General features: G+C 40.1%; 1 protein-coding gene across 1 annotated transcript in view; it reads left to right on the forward strand.

The window, feature by feature from the left end:
- The window catches only part of LOC122800256 (2'-5'-oligoadenylate synthase 3-like), a 340,294-nt gene that overhangs the window by 144,323 nt on the left and 170,327 nt on the right, over positions 1–25,644 (forward strand). Inside the window, exon 7 of the mRNA XM_044069747.1 lies at positions 14,820–15,240. Within this exon, the coding sequence (XP_043925682.1) occupies positions 14,820–15,240 (421 nt within the window). The remainder of the gene's footprint in view (positions 1–14,819; positions 15,241–25,644) is intronic.

The raw sequence follows: 25,644 nt of genomic DNA on the forward strand, positions 1-25,644 counted from the left end.
GCGACATGCTCTCAGCTCCCTCAGACCCTGTCTGGTGTACCGTTCCATACTAGACTGTGCCTGCATTACAGCCCGAAACATAGCTGAGGTTGAAAGACCTCTGTGGGCACGTCTGACAGGGGCAGTACGCCCACGGATGCTCCCAGGAGAACCCCTGGACATCTGCCTGTGTGGTACCATGTCAGGACCCTGGCCACGGCTGCTGTGTGGGGATGCATGTGCCACCAATACCACATTACCCTGGCCAATGCCCACTGTATCCTTTCCATCACCTAGGGACATTGGCGACAAAGGATGTATTGGCAGGATGACTGTGCGCATTGATGGGGTCGACAGCTGTGTAGTGTCAATTGGCTGACCGATGACGGACCCTGGCACACCTACCTGTGCCATTACACAGGTATCATCATTATCACTATCCACAGCAGCTGATTCAGGTTCCCTGCTGCACAACACCAGAGCAGCACCAGAACCTGTGGGAGTAAGACAGGAAACACAGTCTACAATGTGTACACAATGTCACCACTGATACACACATGCACACATGCACACATGCACACATGCACACATGTGCACATGCACACATGCACACATGCACACATGCACACATGCTCACATGCACACATGCGCACATGCACACATGCACACATGGGCACATGCACACATGCACACATGCACACACCTCAGTATATGAGATATCAACCCGCAGACACAAACACACCTGCAATCAAACACATAGCACTACTGCTTCAGCCTATTATTACTATTAGTATCAGGAGTATTGAAGGTAATAGTATTACACACTCACCAGTATGGATAGGCTGCCTTGCTGTTACACCAGAGGGACTTGCAGAAAAGAGACATTTATTGTCAGTGGGCACAACTGTGCCATTGATACTGTGGGCATGATACAGTTCAGTAGTGCAACAGTTAGCTTCCACAGGTGTACTGCTGATATTGAGGATATCACTCTTGCACAATAATTACCAAGATTACAGCTACAAAACGAGGACACACCTCACACATGCATAACCTAACAGTGTACAGAATGGTCAACTATACACATGGCATGTTACCTGCATGCTCCATGTCCTGCTGCTGTGTGGCTCCAGCCTCCATCATTACACATGTATGCTGCTGCTGTTGCTGTTGTGCTGGAGCCACAACACTTAGGAGTAGTCCCTCCAGTCTGGTGAGGGGGGATGTCTAGACACCCCACCACCTATGGCAAGCTGCTGCCTGTGGATATCCGACGCACGCTGACGGACATTTCTAATTAAATCACTGCAGTGATGGCGTACCTGCTCATATGTCCGGTTATGTGTGCCTATGTCATTTACCCGATGGACCATGTCTTGCCACAGTGCAGCCCTCTCCTGCTGGTTCTGGCTGGTGCGGGAAAACAGTACAGCGAAATCCCGCACCAGGTTCTGGTGTATTTCTTCCTCCTCTGCAGCGGAGTAGACAGGGTTCCGCTGGTGAACCATAGCCCTGAAAAGAAGAAGGAAAATATGTCAGCAATATCTGTCAGCAAACTATGGCACACATAATACACGTAATACTCGACTGCAGTGATATAACTTAACCACCATATATAGCATCTGTTTGTCTATTGGGGGATACACATGTAAATGACCAGATATCAGTGCTCATCCGACAACTGTGCAACAGTACCTGGCACACTCCATATGACAGACTAGTATACTGCAGCAGTCAACACACTGTTTCAGGTACAATACACAACCTCACACTGGGGGTTTGTATCAAGGTACTGTATGGGGGACATTATCAGCCCATGCACTGCACACAATGCACGTTACATATTTCACTGGTAATGCACACTACTCTTACTTGCTATAACCCTACCTACACCACAGTGACATACAGGGTAACACAGCACAACATATGGCAATGTAGTATGTGTTGATCGCAATACCTCACACACCTGTCTCTGGCCTCACACCAAGGACATACACTACCATGACAGACAGACAGTCATGGCGAGCAATCACACCAGTACACAACATGCACCCAGTCACTGGCACACTCATTCCACCTCACATATTTAATTTGCAATGTGTTCATGGGTGTGCATTGTGTCTTAGGTAGGTAGTGTGCTTTTGGCCCTGTGCCTACAGCAGCATACTGTTATGCTACCCTGCCCCTTGTGACACATGTGTTATGATCGTACCTGCTCCTTACAAACAGTTACACAGGGTGACTCATATGGCATATTACCTATCTCCATTACATTCAGCAGGGGTATGTCTGACATCTACTCATGGGGAGCCTTGCTTCTTGATTCTGTGTGGTCTACTACAGGATATGTCGTATCTGTGGGTAGGGTCCTGTACCTCCACCATGTGCTCTATACTGCAGTGACAAGGATGACAGACATAGGTAATTTGTGTTGTGGATGTTGGAGGTGTTACCATGGTTGTTAGACAACTGTCATGGGTGTGACCGAACTATGTATATCCAGCAGTGGTAACCTCTATGTAGGTAGTCTGTGTGCGCTCTGTGGTCTTGTCAGTCACTCTGCATAGGTATTGTGTTTGAGTGAATTGACACAGTTACTTGCATATGTCTGTGTCCTTCTCCATATCTGTAGCTGTCATGGGAGGTACATACCGTGTAGGACATTGTGGGGGTGTGGAGGGGTACAGTGACCTACATATCCATAGCTGACACACCATGTCCGCTGACACATTCCATGTACAGGTATTACAGGACTAGTGTGCCACTGTGTATATCAATGGGGAGCCTGTTGTACACTTGTTGCCCCTGTTCCCCCCTGACACATGCAGTGGTGGTCAGGCATGCACATATGTGGTGGTTACTGGTGTCAGTGTTTTTGAATGGGGTATGGTACTCCAGTATCCACACTGGTGTTCACTCCATGCCTTTGACACCAGGCACCTGTTGCAAGACATCTGCACACATGTGCCTCACACAGTATATATATATATATATATATATATATATATATATATATATATATATATATATATATATACATATATATATATATATATATATATATATATATATATATATATATATATGTATATATATATATATATATATATATATATATATATATATATATATATATATATATATATATATATATATATATGTTTGTATATATGTATATAATATGTATATATAGATGTAGATATATACATATAGATGTGGGGAGAGAGGGGGAGAGAGTGAGAGAGACAAAGAGGGAGAGTGAGAGTGAGAGGGGGTGGGACAGAGAGAGAGAGAGAGATAGTCATATACAGACATATCTGTTGTCAGTCAGATCTATCTGTATATGTATATGTATCTACATATATCTATATATGTATGTGTGTATTACATATATCTGTATGTACATATTCTACCAATCTCGATGTCTGTGCAGTAAGTGAGAACCTGGTTCAAGGCTCCCGAGAGCACACCAGCAGTACCAGACTATACCCCGTATCATGCTTTTTGGCCCCAGGACTCGGGACAAAACAAAAAGGGAGGGGGTGTGTCCATATTCATGAAGGACACCCACACCTCCAGGTTACTGGCAACACATGAAGCATCACAGACCATCCAGGTGCAGATAACCGCAGGCAAACCTGCTATACAACTGGTAGCATGTTACAGACCACCCTCCCAATCTCAGGAACCACAGTCAGCCTTCCTGAAGACATTGGAGGATATGAATGTCCCACCACACACCATCATATTGGGAGACTTCAACTACCCTAACATACACTGGGTGCATTATTCTACCCCAAACACCCTAGCCCAAAGGTTCCCGGAATTCACTAAGTCAAATGCAATGGAACAGCTAGTCACCTCTCCCACAAGGGGTGATAATATACTAGACCTGATCATCACAAACATGGGGACAATGTGCTACACACCGGAAGTATACCCCTCACTAGTCACATCTGACCACAGACTAATCTCCCTGGATATACATATTCCACCTCCCCCACAACACAAAAGACTACAGTGGGAAACCTCTCACATGCCGACTTTACACTTCTTATAACTGAGTTGGTATCCTTTATGCCCACTGGGCCAGTGGAAACCACATCCCACAATGCAGGCACCTTCACATATGCTTTCTACGGACATCTCCAAGAATGCATGGATCATGCAATCCCAAATAAAAAAAAGACCCTCTCCACCAAGGGCAGGCATCCTGTCTGGTGGACCCCAGCATTGAACAAATTGTATAACAACAGAAGGTAGCTACTGCACGGCAGAGCAGAATTCCATAGAGCTAAGGCATCTCTGATCAGCACTAGTAGAAAGATGCGTTTTGTCGTACAAACATGCAAGGCCAACAATGACAGGGACATTGCTATGGACACTACAGATAACCATGAGGCCTTCTTCTGCTATGTTACACACCTGGGTGGGAACCCTCAGATATGTTCAAAGTTAGTTCACAGTGACAAAAGCTACACTGAACACATAGATAATGCCAACATTCTGGCAGACAGGTTCAGTGCAGATTTTTCCCCTCCCTCACCCACACATGAGGAATTACTTATCCCAGCTGACTGTAACCTCCCTGTCATCTCAGATGACCAGCTGGGAACCACCCTCAGAAAAGCTGTAAACACAGCATCAATGGGACCTGACGGTATTGCAGGTTGCATGCTACGTGAACTCCAAGAGGAGCTACACACGCACATTAAATGCTATTCAACCATAGCCTTACTACAGCATATGTACCTGGACACTGGCATACAGCAACAGTAGTCCCACTCCACAAAGGAGGCACCTCTACAGACCCTGGTAACTACCGCCCCATAAGCCTAACCAGCCTGGTCTGCAACGCTATGGAAAGGATCATTATGGAACTCATACACAGAGACATTTGGGACTTAGACACTTGATCCCACCCGGTTTGGCTTTGTAGAGGGCAGATCCTGCCTTATGAACCTGGTTGACCTTTTCAAATCAGTCACTAGAGCCATTGACGAGGGCACAGCGGTCCATACAGCCTACCTGGACTTGCCTACGGCTTTCGACACAATACCGCACTCTGGCATCATAGACATGATCAACAGCTGAAATGTAAATCCATATGTCACAAGATGGGTTGCAAACTGGCTAACGGATAGAAACCCTACAGTCAAACTCACTGGTGCCATGTCAGACTCAGAGCCAGTCACAAGTGGTGTCCCACAGGGCTCTGTCCTGGGACCGCTCATGTTCAGCATATAATTCTCAGATGTGGAAGCAGACATGGGAGGGTAGTGGCTGACAATGTTCAAAGATGACTGCATACTAGGCGCCATAGTCGATACACCAGCTGATACATACATCCTACTGAAAGGCCTCATGGACACCGACAACTGGTGCCGGAGTCAAGGCCTTAAACTGCATGCCACGTAATGTATAGTCATACCCTTTCGGACGGACAGGGTACCCACATATTATCACATAGACAGTAACCCACTGAGTACACACAAAGTAATCGGAGACCTGGTGACACTGATCGATACTGACCTCTCATTTGACACCCACGTTGCCAAAGTGGTTGGATAGACTTCCTACCTTGCCCACCTTATCATGAAGGGATTCACATCCAGATCAAAAGGGGTCATTGTACCCCTATACTCCTCCCTTATCAGGCCCATGACTGTGTACTATGCCCCATTTGTTATGTACCTCACCTGTCCCATGCAACAGCTAGGGGGACCCCATAAGTACATCACCAGGAGGATCAAGGGTCGCCAACAACTTTCATATGCTGCCAGACTAAAGTAACTCATGCTCTATTCCATAGCATACTGCCTACTTAGGGGTGATCTGTGCCTGATGTACAAGGCCATGTCCAATCAGGTATTGATGGACATGTTCCACCTCATACAATCCAAATCCATCAGAACCACAACAGCTACAGATTTGAACCTCAGCACACATATGAATAGGACATACTGTAGGGACAGATCCATCACTAAGAGGCTTCCCATACTGTGGAACAGGATCCCAGTTCATGTTAGGCAGAGACCCTCACTGACACTCTTCATGTGAATTCTTGACGAGTGGATGGGAGATCATAGGTTTACACCAGGGGTCATCTCTGTGTCACTACTAGACAGAGGCACAGTAAACTAATGCTATTATGTACAGGGGTCTTCACTGTGTCACTACTATACAGAGGCGCAATTTTATAAATCTATTGTATACACTGTCTGCAGATAGCCTAGTACTAAACTATGACACTGTGAAACTATATATGTCTATGTATTTCTACATCCCTCTTTATCTATGTATACACATATGCATATTATATATATATATATATATATATATATATATATATATATATACATACATATCTCGATACACATACATATACACATTATATATATATATATATATATATATATATATATATATATATATATATATATATATATATATATATACTCCTTTTAGTTCCACATATGTATACACACAGTAACGTACTGCTGAACATCCATTACTGTACAACCTACTTGTACATTGCACTACAACCTACATTGCTATGTGCACATAGCTACCTTCACATACATATGTATGTAGAGCCTTCAGTGACAGTTGCAGTATGTCCCCGGCCCTATGCACATCTTCATATACATAGATACAGACCAATAACACATCTGGAGGGTTCACAGTATGTAGACTATTATAGTGGTACTTTACATTACCTGTGTTTGTTGCAGCTGTTTGCATAGGCTTGCAGTTACTTGGCCTGCTGTCAGCCTCTTTGTTTTGTTGTTACAGTTTTTTTTCTTTCTCTTTCTCTCTTTCTTTCTTTCTTTCTTTCTTTCTTTCTTTCTTTCTTTCTTTCTTTCTTTCTTTCTTTCTTTCTTTCTTTCTTTCTTTCTTTCTTTCTCTCTCTCTCTCTACCTCCAGCAGGTGCAATGAAAGTATTGCATGTGTGGACTGGGAGTACAGGATACTTTTGTAGGTATCCGCACATGTCCATGTGATGGCCTCTGCACCAATTGTTAGCCAGCATTTACTAATTGCATGCAGCCTGTTGTGTAGTGATTGCAGTTCTCACTGTGATTACAGGACTGTGCTATAAAAAGGTCTGTTAGGTAGGCGTAGCCCTTTCAGATTATCAGGGTGGGGACCATGCTGGTTTGCTGTGGACACTGTTCTGTGAGTGTAAGGGTTGGTATGTCTCTCATATTTCAGGCTGTGTTGTAGACACTGCAATGCATGTTGTTCTGTAAGCTGAGTATTCCTTCCTCCAGTGTCCTCTTCTCCGTGTGTATGTAAACTGACACCTACGACTAGTAATACTGTGTATATGGGTGTGTGTGCTTTCCTGTGGGGATTGTGGTGTAACTGGTATATAGCAGTGGCTCTTGCAATCTGTTGCTATGGCTTCAATATTTGGCCTTTACATTCACTCCTTGTATGCCTGCTAGGTGTCTTTCCTGTAATGTGTTGCTATGGCTTTCCTATTTTCCATTTACATTCACAGCTTGTAATGCTTGCTAAATCTGTTTGGGCAGTAATTCCCTATGTGTTTGTTGTGGTAGGGTGTTACTGCATGCAGTGTGGTCTGGCCATGGTGTGGGCCTTGACACTTACAAGGGTATTTGATCATGTTGCTGAGCAGGCCTCAGATACTCTCAGGTGCATCTTTTATCAGCCTCATGGAATGGTACATAGCAGTGGGATACTCCAATGACATATTCTGATATTCTGCAGTTGTGACTGTGGGTTATTTCAAGCATATGTATTAGTACACCATTTGTGACGTGCAGGTGGTGCATACCTTCAGTCATTCATAGCTACCATTGCATGTGTAGTTACACCTTTCTGACTACTGTTAGTAAATTTGACAGGGTGTCAGTGGGGCACAGTTGACATTTGTTTTCACATCAGGGACATCCCTGTAACTCAGTCACAGTTGCTATGTCTGATCTCTTAACTATTCAACTATGGCAGTGTTTATCCTGCTCTGAGTATGTGTGTGGCTTGCCAGATGCTACTGTGACATTATTACCTAGTAGCTACCAACTAGCATGACTGTTTCTCAGCACACAGTACTATTTTACAAATCCACTAGATTTGACAGTAAATATACATGACATGCTTTGTGTACTAGACTTGCTATATTCCCTTTACATTAATTCCTACTATTTTATGATATATTTCTTTCAGCACAATGCACTTGTATAGCAGTCGTGGCTTAGTGGTAAGTCATGCAGACTAGTGTTTCCAAGGTCCTGGGTTCGAGACTGAGGGAGGTATTTTATTTTGCTGCTGAGAAAATTACAGGCCTTGTCATTCAGAGTGACTAAGGCACTTTTAAGCAGTTGTAAGCGGGTTAGCACTGGTTTGCGCGGAGGTCACGCATGTGCACTGCCACTTAGCTTCACGCACACATGCTTAGCTAAGCGCACAGAAGCACACACCCGCTTACTACTGCTTAAAAGTGCTTACTCTCGTGCACACCCGCGCTATTTTCTTTTAAAGAAAAGAAAATGGGGAGATAGGAAAGTGGTGAAAAAGGGGCCACAAAGAGGGTAGGACAGTAGGAAAACAAGCTCGGGTTTTGCAGGAGGGATGTAGGAAAGGCCCATAGCTGCCCATTTCTTCGTCAGCAACAGCTGTGCATATGTTTGTAATTTGGTGTGAAATTTGAAACCTTCCACCCCTGAGAGAGGTGTGAGGACAATAATAATATTTGTTGTACAGCCAATTGTAATTGCCAGTTTACATGTCCAGCAGACATGTGAGCAAAATGGGCAGCTATGTATGGGGCGTAATTTTTTTGTGGGTACAGAGTGCCCCTTTTTTTTTTTTTCAGGTGAGAGTGGTATGTCAGGTACGGGAAGTCGGTATAGCTGGGGAGGTAGGTAGGGGAGGTTAACAGACAAGACAAACAAGACGCATACAAGGGTGGTGTATGACACATGTGGGGGGGTTACACAATTGACGGGAATGGATGTTTGGATATCTCGAGCCTATGAGCCCACAGATGGCAACAGTGGAACTGAGATCCCCACCCATGGGCAGTTGTCACTGTGCCTTCACTTCCCAGGACGGGGCTGTGCTGGGGGCTGTGTAGGCTGGGCAGCAGGCACGCCCGTGAGTTGTGCCACCCATGCCTCAAGCTAGTGTAGGGGCCCAAGCACAGCGTGCCGGATCTCCCTATGCACCACAGTCCAGACACTATGGAGGGTGAGTGGATGTTCTCCTCCGGCCACGCTTGCAGATGGGGGACGAGCCTCATCCCCTGCAGCACTTCCACCCGCAGGTGGCACAGGGCCACCAGAGGAGGGTCCGGCCTGGGCACTACTGCCAGGTGCACTCGCCAGCTGAGGTGGGAGAGGTGGGTCCGCTGGAGCCTGCCTTCCCTGTCGTCCTATGTTTTGCATTATTTAGTGACAGTTTGGGTTAGTAACATGCAATACCATTCACAATTAATTGTAACAGCATGCATTAGTATTCCCATTAACCAAACACCCATAAATTCAAGCCGTTGAACAGCAAGCATAACACATGCATAATTTGAACAACAGTACACATTCCAACAACATGCAGGATTGAGTGATGGCAACAGGCCATCAGGTTTGGATGTATGAACAGGGCACATGCATTAACGTACATGCAAATATGTATGAACCAACAGGACAATTGTCCAGGGGTGTTAATTGTGAATACACATACCCATTTCACGTGGAATCGATTATTTGTGGTTATAGGGTGGGGTGAAGAAATATTTCATTAACAACTTCAAATACCTATACATATGCTGTACATTTCTACTAGCTGCAGATATATACACACTACAGGTCTGACTACAGTTTCCTATGTGACAACTTATCCTATGTGACAACTTATTCATGTTGGTGATAGGAATGTTACTGCTACATCAATATACATTTAATTTTTATTCATACACATTCATATCTGGCTCTCTTCAGCTACATCATCCTGCTACATTTGCTTTATATGGCTCTAGAAAACTGTGGATGTTTGGTATTTCATACAACCATACTATCTGCATATTGCAAACTGAGAGCAACATATCCAGATTTTGGGACACACATTCCAGCTTCAGTACTTTTTTCAACACATGTTGCTGTTTGGTTGTGCCTGTCACATTCATTTAATTCTGTACTGACTGCAGTATACTTTATTCAGGAGTTATTACTACTTTATTGGTGGATTCATACCTCTTTCTCTCACTCTCTCACTTGTTTTATTTTTACAATCCTTTCCAACAGTCTCACTTGTGTCATGTTTCAGAATTTAAACAGGGATATATTTCACACATGTGTTTTACTCAGCTTCTGTAGCTGTACTTTTCAGCCTGCTGCAGGTTATGTACTATTATATTACAGGTGGAACATCTTTATTTCAGACTTGTTTCATTTTTATGTTTGGATTACAGGCTGCATCACACTTATGTAATCAAACAATACTAGCAAAATCTGTCTTACACTGTTACTTGCACTTTTTATTAATACGTGACTACACTACACCCTTTTGCAAGCTGTCATACTTATATTTTTTTACAGTTACAGGGAGAGAATTACTGACCTGGCTGGTGGCGCAACCGTACCAGCCTATCGGCATAGGTTCGACGGTGCATGGAACGGACACCTGCAGCTGTAATATAAATGAAGTAATATTGGAATACACATCTCCATAATATCAGCTAGGTTAATTTCTTACATAAATAATTAAATGTAACTTACTCAGTAGTGGGACGTTGGGCATTTGCCGGGCCTCCTGGATACAACGGTTCAGTTGGTCCTGCTTCCGTCTCTTCAGGTCTGCATGGTGGTGACGGACCTCTTCACCAGTCCTTTGTATTCCTGTGGCACTGGTGAGATCATGTGCCAACCGGTCCCACGCCTCAGCCCTATATGCTCCCCACAGGACCTGGCCCTGCATGAGTTGGGCCTCATGATCATGGACGAGGAGCCAAACCATATATTTGGACTCCTCAACACCCCACCTCTGTGCTCGGAAGCAACTACCCTCTCCTACACCTGCCATCCTGACTGCAACTCGGTTCCACAATTGGTTATGCTGTGTATTCCCGCCTATGGGGCTTATATATGCCGTTTTTCCTGCACTTATCTGTGATTGGCCATTTTGGAATTGTATCAGCTTCACAAAACCTGCTTTGTCATGCTCCTCTTTCCATTCATTCCTATATGTATGCTATTACTGCATTTCTAAGAGCAACTGTCATGGCTTAGTGGTTCAGTACTTTGACTATGGTGCATGGTATCCTGAGTTTGAGCCTGGCCATTGCTTTTTATATTTTATGACTGTCTACACAGGCTAGGAGGTGTGTCTGTGTAAAGGCAATTTTGATACAGCTTTCTCAACGTTGCCCATCGGTTAGCTTGTTGGCATGGTGCGCAGCTCCGCGCAAACGGGTCACACTGGCTTACGCGCCGTTCGGCTGTCAGCATGCATATTACGCTCAGCTCAGCTATGAGCACACAGTTTCAGCGTGTTAGAACTCTCCTCAACCCAGGGCACTCCTTCTACACCTGTTAAACCACTAGTCACCTATGGGCACTCATTTTACACCTGTTAAAACACTGCTCACCTACGGGCAGATATACTCAGCTTGTTAGAGTGTAGCTCAGCTATGGGCATTTCTGACATTTGTTTTTTTTTTTTTCACACATTTCTTCATAATACATGGCCCATTTCATTACATTTTACATAAAAATTATTTTATACATGTACATATATGTCAGGGGATTGTTTCGTGCTTATTTCACTAAAAATAAAAATTGATGTTGTGGGGGCTCGAACCATGACTGCCTCCTCTTCAGCCGACATCTCTACCGCTACGCTATTGCTTCTTGGCTTACTTTGCATATTTAGTTCTTATATGCTTTTCCAATGACTGCTAACTGTGGCTAAGCGACAGGCACGCCCGCGCAAACGAGCGCACTCACGGGCAAACATCTTTAAAACTTATAAAAAAAAATATAACATGTTCATTTTTACATTTTATGTTCATAGTCTGTGGGGGCATGTGTTGTGTTGTGTTTATTCACATTTACACGGACTCTGTCATGGGGGTTTACTTTCGGGACTTTTACTCTTCTGGGGACGTGTCCGTTTGCAGGGCTCACCCTATGGACATGCCCCCTACTGTCTTACACGGACCATGTTAACCTTAGGTGTGATTCAGCATGCCCTCATGCATATGCATGGCATGCTGACATCACACCGTTTAACTGCAGCCTCCGTATAAGCCTTGTAACTCTTACATGGAGGCTTTCTGAATCCTGCCCTATATTTCTGAATACTATCCTTGAATCTACTGAGACTGTCTTCCTCCGGTATACAAGAAAACAAGTCTATTACGTCAATTGTAACAAAAATGACATAAGTTCATTATTAAATTTATCAGGAGTCAACCGGCCTAGAAAATCCCACAAATCAATAATTATATGGGGTATTTTTTCCTAAATACTTTTTAACCATCTGTCAATCACTTGACCAAACGGAAAAGCTTTTGATTTATTCCCTGAAATGATAGGACTGAAAGGGGGGTGGGCATCTGGTCTTTATGGACCTTAGGTATTCCCACCATAGTAGCCAAAACAGGATTTTTTACTTGTAAAAATTCGTATATTTCAATATCAAGTCTATTTTCCAACAATAAATCCTCTAAAAATAAATCAGTCTTATGATATCCAATATTGACTTCATTCAGGGATGCTATTTCATAATTACCTGAACTTAGTAGGATTGTATGTATTTTATTAACATACTCCTGCATATTATAAAGAACAATCCCACCCCCTTTACTGGGTTTCATCACCCTAATTTGATTGTCTTGTTGTAATTGTTTCAAAAGATCAAATTCCTTTTTACTTAAATTATATTTTATTTTTTTATTATTAAATTTATTAACTAATTTGTATAATTCATCAGTCACAACCCTTTCATATGTAACCAAGGTAGGGTTCATAGGAGAAACAAAAGTACTAACCTTTTTAAACATTTTGTGTGTTTTTATTCTATTACTGTCATAGAAATATGCTGCCAAATTTAATTTCTGTATATATAACTTAAATTCCGCAATATAATCTGCAATATTACAGCTAGAAGTCGGAACATATTTCATTCCTCTAGAAAAAAAGTCTAAAATGTTCACATTCCAATTTAAAGTTTGTGTAGTTGAACACACTAAAATCTCCCATACTAAAATGAACCTCATTATGTCGCACAATAGTGTCCTCACCCATCACTTCCTTGGACCTCTCGGAAATCTCTTTTCCCGCCAATTCTTGTTTTCTGATACAACCTGTTTTCCCTGTATATCTTGCTTGTATTCCCTTGCCCCTAAAAAATTGTTTTGCCTACTGTTGTAATATTCACTATATCCTTCATGCCTAGTACCATATTTTTCCTTCCTATTGTGTGTCCCCGTGGAATCTCCCCTATAGGAATCCCATCTGTAGGCTAATTGATTTTCATACTGTTTTATGTCCCTTTGTAACTTTTTACATTTCCTATCAAATTGTTTCTGACAATTTTTGTCAACCCAATCATACTGTTTGTGAAAAAACAATTCCCATTCACAAAATAATAAATCTTGAGTTATAATCTCATTCAGATGTTCAATTTCAGTTATTAATGTACATATTTTATATCACTACATTTCATAATAAGTTCGATAAAAGAAAATCCAAAACTATCAAAAAGTTGATTACCTTCAAGAATATTAGAATCATCTAAATCTACTCCTATGGGCTGTTTAAAAAATCTGAGGCCCATAGGTACAACTTTCAACTCCATACACCACTTTAGATATATGTTGTCAAGTTGTAAGCTCTTCACTGTGCCTAATTTTTTACCAAGCTCATAAATTATATATTTTAAAGTTCTATTATCATCCTTACATTTCATAAAAGATGTATCCGACCTAGGTTTGTAAGAGTTATTTTCAAAATCATAATTACATTTAAAAAAAGTGTCCAAATTGTGCTGTTTATAATTCTCTTTGACACCATTGTTGGAATTAAATACCCGTGGGTTGACATTACCTGCTTCTGCAGCCAGTCCGGTCACAGAATAAGTCTTTTTAGGGACTGTCCACTTGGGTTTGGCCCCAGATATATTAAACTCGTCCTCCGATCCTCCGTCGTTTCTCCATCTAAAACATTTGTTAAACCGGAGACCAGCAACTCCATTGGATCCATTAGAGGGTCGGTTGACAACACTTCGCCATTACACTGTTCCTTAGGGGATTTAGTTAAATTGTTATTTCTGCTGCACACATGCATTGACGTTATCTCCTGCAAACCTTCAGTCTTTCTTTCTGGCTGGCTGATAAGCACAATCAGCCGAGTTAATTCCCCTTTGATAATAGCCATCTCAGACTGCATTTTTTGCATCTCATCTCTCCTAGCTGGCAAAAAAATAGATGGCAACTCATCCAGGGAATCCATTACCCCTGTCAGCAACTTATTAAACAAATATAGAGTTCCAGCAGTGACAACCAAGAATTGTAACACTCAAGTCAAATAAGCCAGTCAATTACTAAAAACAAACAATTAAAAATTGATGTCAGTTTTTAATTGTTTAATTGACTGGCTTATTTAAATCAGTGTGTAAGTTGAGGTGATGTTCTGAAGAAGTCTATGTGATAGATCAAAGTGCTTAACCTTACAGATTTTATACGCAGTATGTTTTAATAAAATTGTGGATATTTCACATTTGTGGCAAGAATTATTGGATCCGGACTCCCCATTCAGCAGACTTGAGTGTTACAATTCTTGGTTGTCACTGCTGGAACTTTACATTTGTTTAATAAGTTGCCGACAGGGGTAATGGATTCCTTGGACGAGTTGCCATCTATTTTTTCGCCAGCTAGGAGAGATGAGATGAAAAAAATGCAGTCCAAGATGGCTATTATCAAAGGGGAACTAACTCGGCTGATTGAGCTTATCAGCCAGCCAGAAAGAAAGATTGAAGGTTTGCAGGAGATGACGTCAACGCGTGTGTGCAGCAGAAATAACAAATTAACTAAATCCCCTAAGGAACAGCGTAATGGCAAAATGTTGTCAACCGGACCCTCTAATGGATCCAATGGAGTCGCTGGTCTCCGGTTTAACAAATGTTTTAGATGGAAAGACGACGGAGGATCGGAGGACGAGTTTAATATATCTGGGGCCAAACCCAAGTGGACAGTCCCTAAAAAGACTTATTCTGTGACCAGACTGGCTGCAGAAGCAGGTACTGTCAACCCACGGGTATTTAATTCCAACAACGGTGTCAAAGAGAATTATAAACAGCACAATTTGGACACTTTTTTAAACGTAATTATGATTTTGAAAATAACTCTTATAAACCTAGGTCGGACACATATTTTATGAAATGTAAGAATGATAATAAAACTTTAAAAGACCTAATTTATGAGTTTGGTAAAAAATTAGGTACAGTGAAGAGCTTACAGTTTGACAACATGTATCTAAAGCGGTGTATGGAGTTGAAAGTTGTATCTATGGGCCTCAGATTTTTTAAACAGCTCATAGATTTAGATGATTCTAATATTCTTGAATGTAATCAACTTTTTGACAGTTTTGGATTTTCTTTTATCGAATTTATTATGAAATGCAGTGATAAATAAATATGTACATTAATAACTGAAACTGAACATCTAAATGAGATTATAACTCAATTATTTTGTGAATGGGAACAATTTTTTCAGAAACAGTATGATTGGGTTGACAAAAATTGTCAGAAACAATTTGATAGGAAATGTAAAAATTTACAAAGGGACATAATCAATTAGCCTACAGATGGGATTCCTATAGGGGAGATTCTGCGGGGACACACAATAGAAAGGAAAAATATGGTACTAGGCATGAAGGATATAGTGAATATTACAACAGTAGGAAAAACTATTTTTTAGGATCAAGGGAATACAAGCAGGATATACAGGGGAAACAGGTTGTATCAGAAAACAATTGGCGGGAAAAGAGATTTCCGAGAGGTCCAAGGAAGTGATGGGTAAGGACACTATTGTGCGACATAATGAGGTTCATTTTAGTATGGGATATTTTAGTGTGTTCAACTACACAAACTTTAAATTGGAATGTGAACATTTTAAACTTTTTTTAGAGGAATGAAATATATTCTGACTTCTAGTTGTAATATTGTAGATTATATTGCAGAATTTAAGTTATATATGCAGAAATTAAATTTGGCAGCATATTTCCATGATAGTTTGTTTGTGTCTTTCAGCTTTTCCTGGACAGTAATAGAATAAAAACACAAAATTTTTAAAAAGGTTAGTACTTTTGTTCCTCCTATGAACCCTACCTTGGTTACATATGAAAGGGATGTGACTGATGAATTATACAAATTAGTTAATAAATTTAATAATAAAAAATGAAATATAATTTAACTAAAAAGGAATTTGATCTTTTGAAACAATTACAAGACAATCAAATTAGGGTGATGAAACCCGATAAAGGGGGTGGGATTGTTCTTTATAATATGCAGGAGTACGTTAATAAAATACATACAATCCTACTAAGTTCAGGTAATTATGAAATGCTGTGTGTCCCTGGCCCCTGAGGATCAGCTCTATTCTCTTTTCCTCCTATCCTGCACAAAAGTACCTGCCTGGTCATTAAGGACCCTTTCATTTCTACCTTCAACCATCTCAACGACTGGCCAACAAATCTCTGCTATTGAAGCGTATAACTCCCTGTTTTAAAACAAGATCAAGAAACTCTTTTCCTCCTATCCTGCACAAAAGGACCTGCCTGGTCATTAAGGACCCTTTAATTTCTACCTTCAACCATCCCAACGACTGGCCAACAAATCTCTGCTGTTGAAGCGTATAACTCCCTGTTTTAAAACAAGATCAAGAAACTCTTTTCCTCCTATCCTGCACAAAAGGACCTGCCTGGTCATTAAGGACCCTTTAATTTCTACCTTCAACCATCCCAACGACTGGCCAACAAATCTCTGCTGTTGAAGCGTATAACACACTGTTTTAAAACAAGATCAAAAAAGTATGTTCCACCCTGCTCAAACATATTAAGTATAGTTGATCTGATTTATTTCATACTGCACCTATTATTAACTTAGCCTGTTCTTTGCAAAGTACAATGTACCTAGTTTAGTATAAATTCTAGACACTGAGTTAGGAAGCCAGCAGCCAGACTCCTCTCTGCCCTTGTACCATCTACTTGTCCCCCTCCCTGACTCCTCTTAATGAGCCACCTCAAACTGCTATCTCCATTACAGACACTGTAATCTACTCCCTGCCCACTAGGGGGCCTACAACCCAGCCTTGTGCGAAAGTTTGTTGCCTACTTTTACCTAGTTTCTCCTTCTAACTTCCATATCTGTCTCATTTACTACTTTCCTTATCAGATTTTCACCCCTTGACTAGCTTCCAATCTTTCTGTGTTATCTCTCTGCCCCTAGTATCTCTTTTCCTCCTCCTAGCTGTCTTTTTAATTCCTTTATTGTTCACTTTCCAATATCCTATCTTATACCTGCACTGCTTCACCACACTCTACTTACCTGTGACCACTTTCCCTGTCTTGGAAATCTCCTCCTCCCTGATTGTCTCTGGAAAATCTTTCACATAGCTGCTCTAACCCACTCCGTTCACCCTGCGGGCTCACTCCGCTCCCCATACCCTACCCCCAATTCCCACCCACCCCAGTGGTCCTAGCTTTACACCTCCATTGCCACACCCCTCCCACTATTACCCTGTCACAAACTACTTCCACTTAACCACACCCCCTACCTCAACAAATCCCTAATTAAGCCATTTTACCTTTAGTACCACTCCCTAACCTTTCCATACCTTTTCCTGTACTGCTATAGTTTGCAACCTCACTCTTATAACCACCTTTTATTCAGTTTATCTATCACTCCTGCCCTCAAACTACTACATCTCATATAACACGGTTCTCCTTCTCCCACCTTTATTCTTACCTACCTCTATCCCTCCCCCTACATATTCTAACTCCTTGTTTACACATCCTAATGGACCCAACAAACAAATCTTTACTCACAAACCTACTACTCTTAACTACAACTCTTGCTGCTCTAACTATTCCTTACACACTAACTTTCTTTGAACTTTCTTATCTTCCTGAGAAACACCACCCCTACCAACAAACTCTACCTCTTTCTCACATAAACTCACTTAAACATAGTAACATAACTGCCACCTTTATCTACATACTTCCTAAGTACCATAGATCTATCCATGTTACTTACTTCCCTGTCAAAAAAACTCCAATCAATTACTACAAAATCCTTATGTTTGTACAATATCCCCTACGACACCCCTTATTAGATGGTGATATTCATCCTAAACCTGGCCCCAATACTAATACTCACAATAACCCCCACAATCTAACATTTCCTATTTCTACTACCCCTAAAAGACCAGCTAACTCCCTCCTTATAGCTCACCTTAACATCCGCAGCATAAACAATAAAATTACCCACCTACATGCACTTTTACAGGTGCACTCATTTGACATTCTCTGTATTACAGAAACATGGCTAAAACCCTCTACTCTGGACCAGGAGATTACCCCTCCTGGATATAATATCCTAAGATATGACCGCAAAATTAAAAAGGGTGGAGGAGTAGCCATTTTGTATAAATCTGAACTCCAAGTGTCATCCTTCATTTTGCCACTACCCTCAGATACCAGTGCAGAAACCCTTACTGCCAAGCTAAAAATCAATAACTCCAAATCTATCTATCTAATTTGCACATATCTCCCTCCTGGAAATAACGTTAATACACTTGAAAACATACTTAGTCACCTATCTACCCATCTACCTCAGGAAACCATTGTATTAGGAGACTTTAATATAGACTGGACAACTTGTAGTTCTTCCAATCCTACCAATCACATAAATCTACACAATTTCTCACAGATAATAACCACCCTTACTAGAATCCATAAGCCAAGCAACAAGGAAACCACCCTAGACTGGATTCTTCTCAACAGCCATCTTGATACTTATAAACCAGGAACCCTTCCCGATGATATCAGTGACCATATGCTAACCTATATCATTAAACAAAAAATTCATAGCCCTAACACTAATAATTTTAAATCCTCCCGCTCCAAAAAATTCTTTAATCCAGACAGTTTCTAAAATGAACTAAAAGCATGTGACTGGTCACCTATGTCTCATCTTCAACTTGATGAAGCAGTGGCCTTCTTTAATACTAGATAAAGGGTGGGAGGATGGCATAATGGTTAAGGTGATTACCTGGCAAACACAAGGTGTAGAGTTTGATTCTCATGTGGGATAATTGGCTAGGCTTAAAATGGTCCACAAGGGGCAATTAGCCTAGTACTAACCTATGAACCTATGAACCTATGAACCTAATTCCTTCAAATCCTAGATTACCACGCCCCCATTTGATCATCCCAAATAAGAACCAAAATTGCCCCCTGGCTTACAAAACATACTAGGCAAAAGATCCTCCTCAGAAATAAGATTTGGGCCAAATGGAGAGCCTCCAAAAGTCCATCTGATCACCTTTACTTTAAACAATTAAGAAATGCTACCAAGAAAGACATTCTCAGAGACAAAAAAGATTACTACCTTAACCTTCAACAAACCCACCAACAAAAGCCACAAAAATTCTGGACAGGCATTAAACTTCTTAAACCAGACCACTCTAAATATCCTACCCCTTCAGGATTTAACCCTAGTAACTCTAACCTGATACCTGATGCCTTTAATAACTATTTTACAGAAGCCATTCTAACCCTAGCTAATACTTTACCACCCATCACCACAACACCATTACATACCAATAATACTGTAACTCCAACCTTTCATATTCAACCTGTACCCACATCCCTCATTTGCAACCTCCTTCAAAAACTTAAACCATGCTCCCCTTCTGCTGACTGTCTTCCAGCAGAATTCCTGCAAATTGCAGCTAAAGAAATTGCCTATCCCATCTCCATCCCTATAAAAAGAACAATTTTAGAAAGCAAAATCCCTTCCATATGGAAAGTATCTCACATCATCCCTCTACACAAAGGTGGATCATCTACCGAGCTCTCCAACTTTTGGCCTATCGCCTTACTCTCTCCAATAGCTAAAATAATGGAAAAGTGCATACATAAACAACTACTTGCCCACCTTCTCCATAACAATTTACTTGCAGACTGCCAGCATGGTTTTAGACCATTTCATAGCACAACAACTGCCCTGCTATCATTTTCTGACTCCATAAACAAAAATCGTAATAATAATACTTTCTCCTCTGCACTGTTTATTGACCTCTCAAAAGCCTTCGATATGGTGAACCATAACTTGCTTATTGACATACTAAAAGCCCTATCACTTGATACACAAGCACTACATTGGTTTAAATCCTACCTTGAAAACAGACAACAAGCAGTACTTTGGGACAATACTCTTTCTACTTCCCTCCCTGTGAACATTGGAGTGCCACAAGGCTCTATATTAGGACCCCTTCTCTTTTCATTGTTTATTAATGATCTACATACCAAAATTCCTCAAGCCACCTGCATACAATATGCAGATGACTCGACTTTAATTTGTTCAGCCAAGTCCATAACCTCTCTCCAGTCCCTCACTCAAACAGTATTTAACAGTGTTGAAAATTGGTTTATACAACACTGTCTCTTTTTAAACCCCCCCAAAAAAATTACTGCTCTTTGCTCCTACTCATAAGTCACCTCATCCACACTTCACAGTCACCTCTAGCAATGAAACTAACATATCCCCTGACACTACAACCTGTCTACTGGGAGTAACAATTGATGATAACCTTAGCTATGATGACCATGTTAATGCTACTATAAAGTCTGTCAACAAAAAACTAGGCACCCTTTACAGAATCAAACCCTTCCTTACCCCTTCAGCCAGAATCACTATTGCCCAGACTCACCTAATCTCTACCCTTTTCTATACTTCTGCAATATATACCAACCTATCTAGAAACAACCTCACCAAACTTTCTACTAGTTACAATAGCATAGCCAGATTTGCCACTGGCACCCCTTTCAGAACTCACCACTGTCATAACCTCAAACAACTGGGATGGTTAGAACTGCAGAACCTACTACTTTGTCAACAACTTGTTATCACCCAAAAGATCCTTTATCACCCTAATAATACCCCAATCCTTACTAAGCTGATTACCCCCTACACAAATCTTGCAACTCTACGCTCAGCTAACAAAATTCTAGTCTCCACTATTAAATCTAAAAACAAACCTGGGGACTCACATTTCACAAACATAGTAGGAAAAAGCTGGAACCAGCTTCCTAGTGAACTTTCATCTCTTGCTTCCACTCATCACTTTGAAAAGCATCTTAAAGAATATCTTAAAAATCACTGGCTTTGTCCCTGCTCTAACCCAGACTGATATATCCTGACTGTTGTCTCCTTCCCCTTTTTGCTCTCCTTACACTTCTATACTCCACTGTTCTATGTCACATACCTGTAAATTTTTTTTTTACAATTCAATATTGTTTTTGCTTTTTTGATCGCTCTCTCTCAAATTTTTGCTCACATTATTTGATCTTAGTGTTAACCTACTAAGGACTCTAAATAACTTATGTCAACCTCAATGTAACAATGTCCTGTAATTTGTTTTGACTATTACTGTATATTGTAATCTTTGTCACTGCTAATGCTTGGAGCTTTTCTCTCTGGGCCTCTACTGAAAATGGACATATATCCAGTTAGACTAGCCCGGTCAACAAATGTAAAATAAAATAAATAAAATAAATAAATAAATAGCATCCCTGAATGAAGTCAATATTGGATATCATAAGATTGATTTATTTTTAGAGGATCTATTGTTGGAAAATAGAATTGATACTGAATTATATGAATTTTTACAAGTAAAAAATCCTGTTTTGGCTACTATGGTGGGAATACCTAAGGTCCATAAAGACCAGATGGACCCCCCCCTTTCAGACCTGTCATTTCAGGGAATAAATCAAAAACTTTTCCAATTGGTCAAGTGATTGACAGATGGCTAAAAAGTATTTATGAAAAAATACCCCATATAATTATTGATTCATGGGATTTTCTAGGTCAGTTGACTCCTGATAAATTTAATAATGAAGTCATTTTTGTTACAATTGATGTAATAGACTTGTTTTCTTGTATACCAGAGGAAGACGGTCTCAGTAGATTCAAGGATAGTATTCAGAAATATAGTGATTTTTCATGGGATAGAATTCTTTTAATTTTGGAGTTTATGGAGGTAGTTTTGAGACATAACTACATTTTTATGAAGGAGAATACTATAGACAAAGTAATGGTGTTGTAATGGGTGCAGCTTGTGCACCCTTATTTGCTAATTTAGTGTTACTCAGTTGGGAAGAGCAATGCATATTCCAAAGTAGGTGGAATTCGATTATAAAATGTTACGTCCGGTTTTTGGACAATATTTTTATCTTATGGAATGGGTTCAAGAATGAATTGGAATTGTTTATTGAATATTTAAATAACTCTAGTGATTATTTAAAATTCACCTATAATTTTGACACTAAAGGTATGCCATACTTGGACACATACATATACATGGAGAAAGATAATTTTGCATCCAAAGTTTTTAGGAAAAATACGTTTAGTAACACATATTAAGAATATTTTAGTTGCCATCCCTATAAACAAAAGGTTAATATAATTAAGGGACAGTGCATTAGGGCAGCAAGAATGACTTCTGAGTTTAAAGACATGGATTTAGAACTTGATTTCATTGGAATTATGTTTTTGAAAAGGGGTTACCCTAGTAACCTTATTGATAATACGATAAAATATGTTAGGTCTGAATGGGGTAAAAAGTACAAATCACTCTTGGGTAATGGGAGAACGAATTTACAGACAAATATTACTGATACTTCAGATAATCGGAATAAATTTAATCGGTCATGTATTTTGCAGTATGGAAATTTTGTCAAGGATATTCGGAATATTATTACAAGTAATTGGAATATATTGACGTCCGATGACAATATTTACAAATTACTAGGGGAACAACCAACCTTTCTTTATAAAACAGGTTTTAATCTTAAGAATTTATTTGAGATGAATATTTTTTAACCTAAGAATAATTCTAGGAAGGGGGGGAACACGTAAATGTGGCAACTGTAATCAGTGCCACGCTATCATGGAAACTGCACAGATAAAGTTGGAAAATATTAATCAGTCCGTTGTGTATTTCCAGAATGGCAACTGTCATACCCAGCATGTGGTATACTTGGCTAAGTGCACCACATTCCCCTGTTTCTATGTGGGAAAAACTGACAGGTGTCTTAGAAACAGGATATATGATCATTTTTATTGTATAAAGAAAAAAAAAAGATGAAACAAATGCTTTATACAGACATTTACAAAAATATACTGGATGTGACGAATTTAAATTTTCCATCCCTGAGCAAGTAAGAAGAAATCCAAGAGGTGGTAGTATTACCAAGAAGTTAAATGAGAAAGAAACTAAATGGCAAATACTATTGAATTCTACGGTCCATCCAGGGATAAATGATGGCATATCAATGAAGGCCATTCTGGAAGCAAAAGAGTGATTTTTATAGTGTTTTATTCATTCATTCATTCATTCATTCATTCATTTATTCATTTATTTATGTCTACAAAAATTCACCCTAACTGTATCATGTATGATACAACTGATACGTGTTTTTGAACTATGTAATATGAATTTTAGTTTGCACAGTGCACTTTAAGAAAATGATGTCAGTTTTTAATTGTTTGATTGGTTTTAGTAATTGACTGGCTTATTTAAATCAGTGTGTAAGTTGAGGTGATGTTCTGAAGAAGTCTATGTGATAGATGAAAGCGCTTAACCTTACAGATTTTATACGCAGTATGTTTTTATAAAATTGTGGATATTTCATGTTTGTGATTTAATTATGTGCTACTGGAGAATTCTGTTATGTGATGGCAATTTAAAGAAGGTATTATTCAGCCAAATTAGTTTTTCATATAGAAATGCTAGAAATATATAATCTTTGATTGACTGGAATAGAATAGTGCCCCTTAGTAAACAGGATAATACAGGCATGACTGTCTGTGGTAAGTATATTATAAGCCATTTTATGACACAGGAACAAAAAATGCTTTGCAAATTGCTAATGACCATTTTCACAGTGAATTATACATGTTAATTGTTTTTTAACAATTGTGGCATGTGGCCTTTATGAGAGATATACTGTTTGCCATTGGTCAGTTGGTCGACCCTCAGAAATCACATCTGGAAGATCACCAGTGTTCCATCTTGTTACAGAACAGCAAGAAGGTGAGTGTTGAATTTTCCTCACTTTATCTAATATCTCCCAGTCTGTGGAATCTCAGAGTGGGTATATGTAGTTCAGGAGTATGATGGCTTGCCCCCATGTTGGGGTAGACTGGAATGTGACACCCAGAAAAAAAATTAAATATAAAAATACAAATAATAACTTTTGGGTTCAAATAATCATGTGTCAGTTAACTATTTATACAGCAGCAAGCAATAATTTTAGTGAAACATGCAACATATGGCATACTAGCAAAACATTAAGAAAATTTGAAGTCAGGGTGTTGGAACATATTTATAATGTCCAGTGTAACTCTAATTTGAGTTCTATTGCCCAGTATGTCAATGGAAAACATGGTGGCAACCTTTTCTTTGTTAAAATATTGCATTTTGTATGTTGCCTTCTCACCTTTTGGCGGGGACATAGAGAGTAATTTATTGAAGAAGCATGGTTGATTTTAAAATACAATACTTTATTCCTGAAAGGGTTACATTTTGAGCAATACTGGTGTTTTCTGGTGTAACTTCATTAACTTTGCTGCATTCTTTAGCAATGAATTATCTTGGGAATTGATTTTAATTGCTAGTTAACTGCTGGCTTTTGATATTGTTGTTACTCACATTCTAACTCCTCAAAAGGCAGGAGTGCCAAGGCCCAATGAGTTTTTGTAATAAAGAAAACTGGATTTCAATTTTTGTGGTTTTGTTGGACCACAGAGTTAGGAGAACACTTGTACCCTGGAGTTTGCCTAGGAGGTGGGCTGCATGTGTGTGAGATGTTAAAAAAAAGAATACTGATGGTATAAAACTGATGCACAATTTAAGTGGTGGTAGAAGTGAGCTCCTCTGGGTGCTTACATGTGCTAAATATGGGGGTAACACAAAGGGCAGTGACTTTCATTTCTAGACCATAAGTGCTGAGACTGAGTCCTGCCTCAAAAGAATAATATTTACCTGCAGTCAAGCTGAACTTTTTGAAAATATTTATTCTTGATACTAGTTTGTGATGCAGGTAGAATACTCATGAAGAAAAAGTGGAACTTTTCATGTTTGTCATTAGATCACAGTAGTCTTAAAAATATGGGGATGTACTACCAAGCATTGGATCAGTTGGCCAGCTTTGAAAGATTTAAGGCTCCTCCCATGTTCCCTAGCCACTCATATGTAGAGTGGATGAAACACAAAACCAGAGGCTAGGACACCAAAAGTTCAGAACTTTCTTGCCAACAAAGTCGGCATTTCTCTATGGGCTTCAGTTGATTGATGGTTACTAACACTTTCTCTAAGCTGGGTAGATATTTTCCATACTGGGAATGACCTTCCACACA

The sequence above is a fragment of the Protopterus annectens genome, chromosome 4.part0 (assembly GCF_019279795.1).
Source record: "Protopterus annectens isolate FY-2018-M chromosome 4.part0, PAN1.0, whole genome shotgun sequence".
Lineage (NCBI taxonomy): Eukaryota > Metazoa > Chordata > Ceratodontiformes > Protopteridae > Protopterus > Protopterus annectens.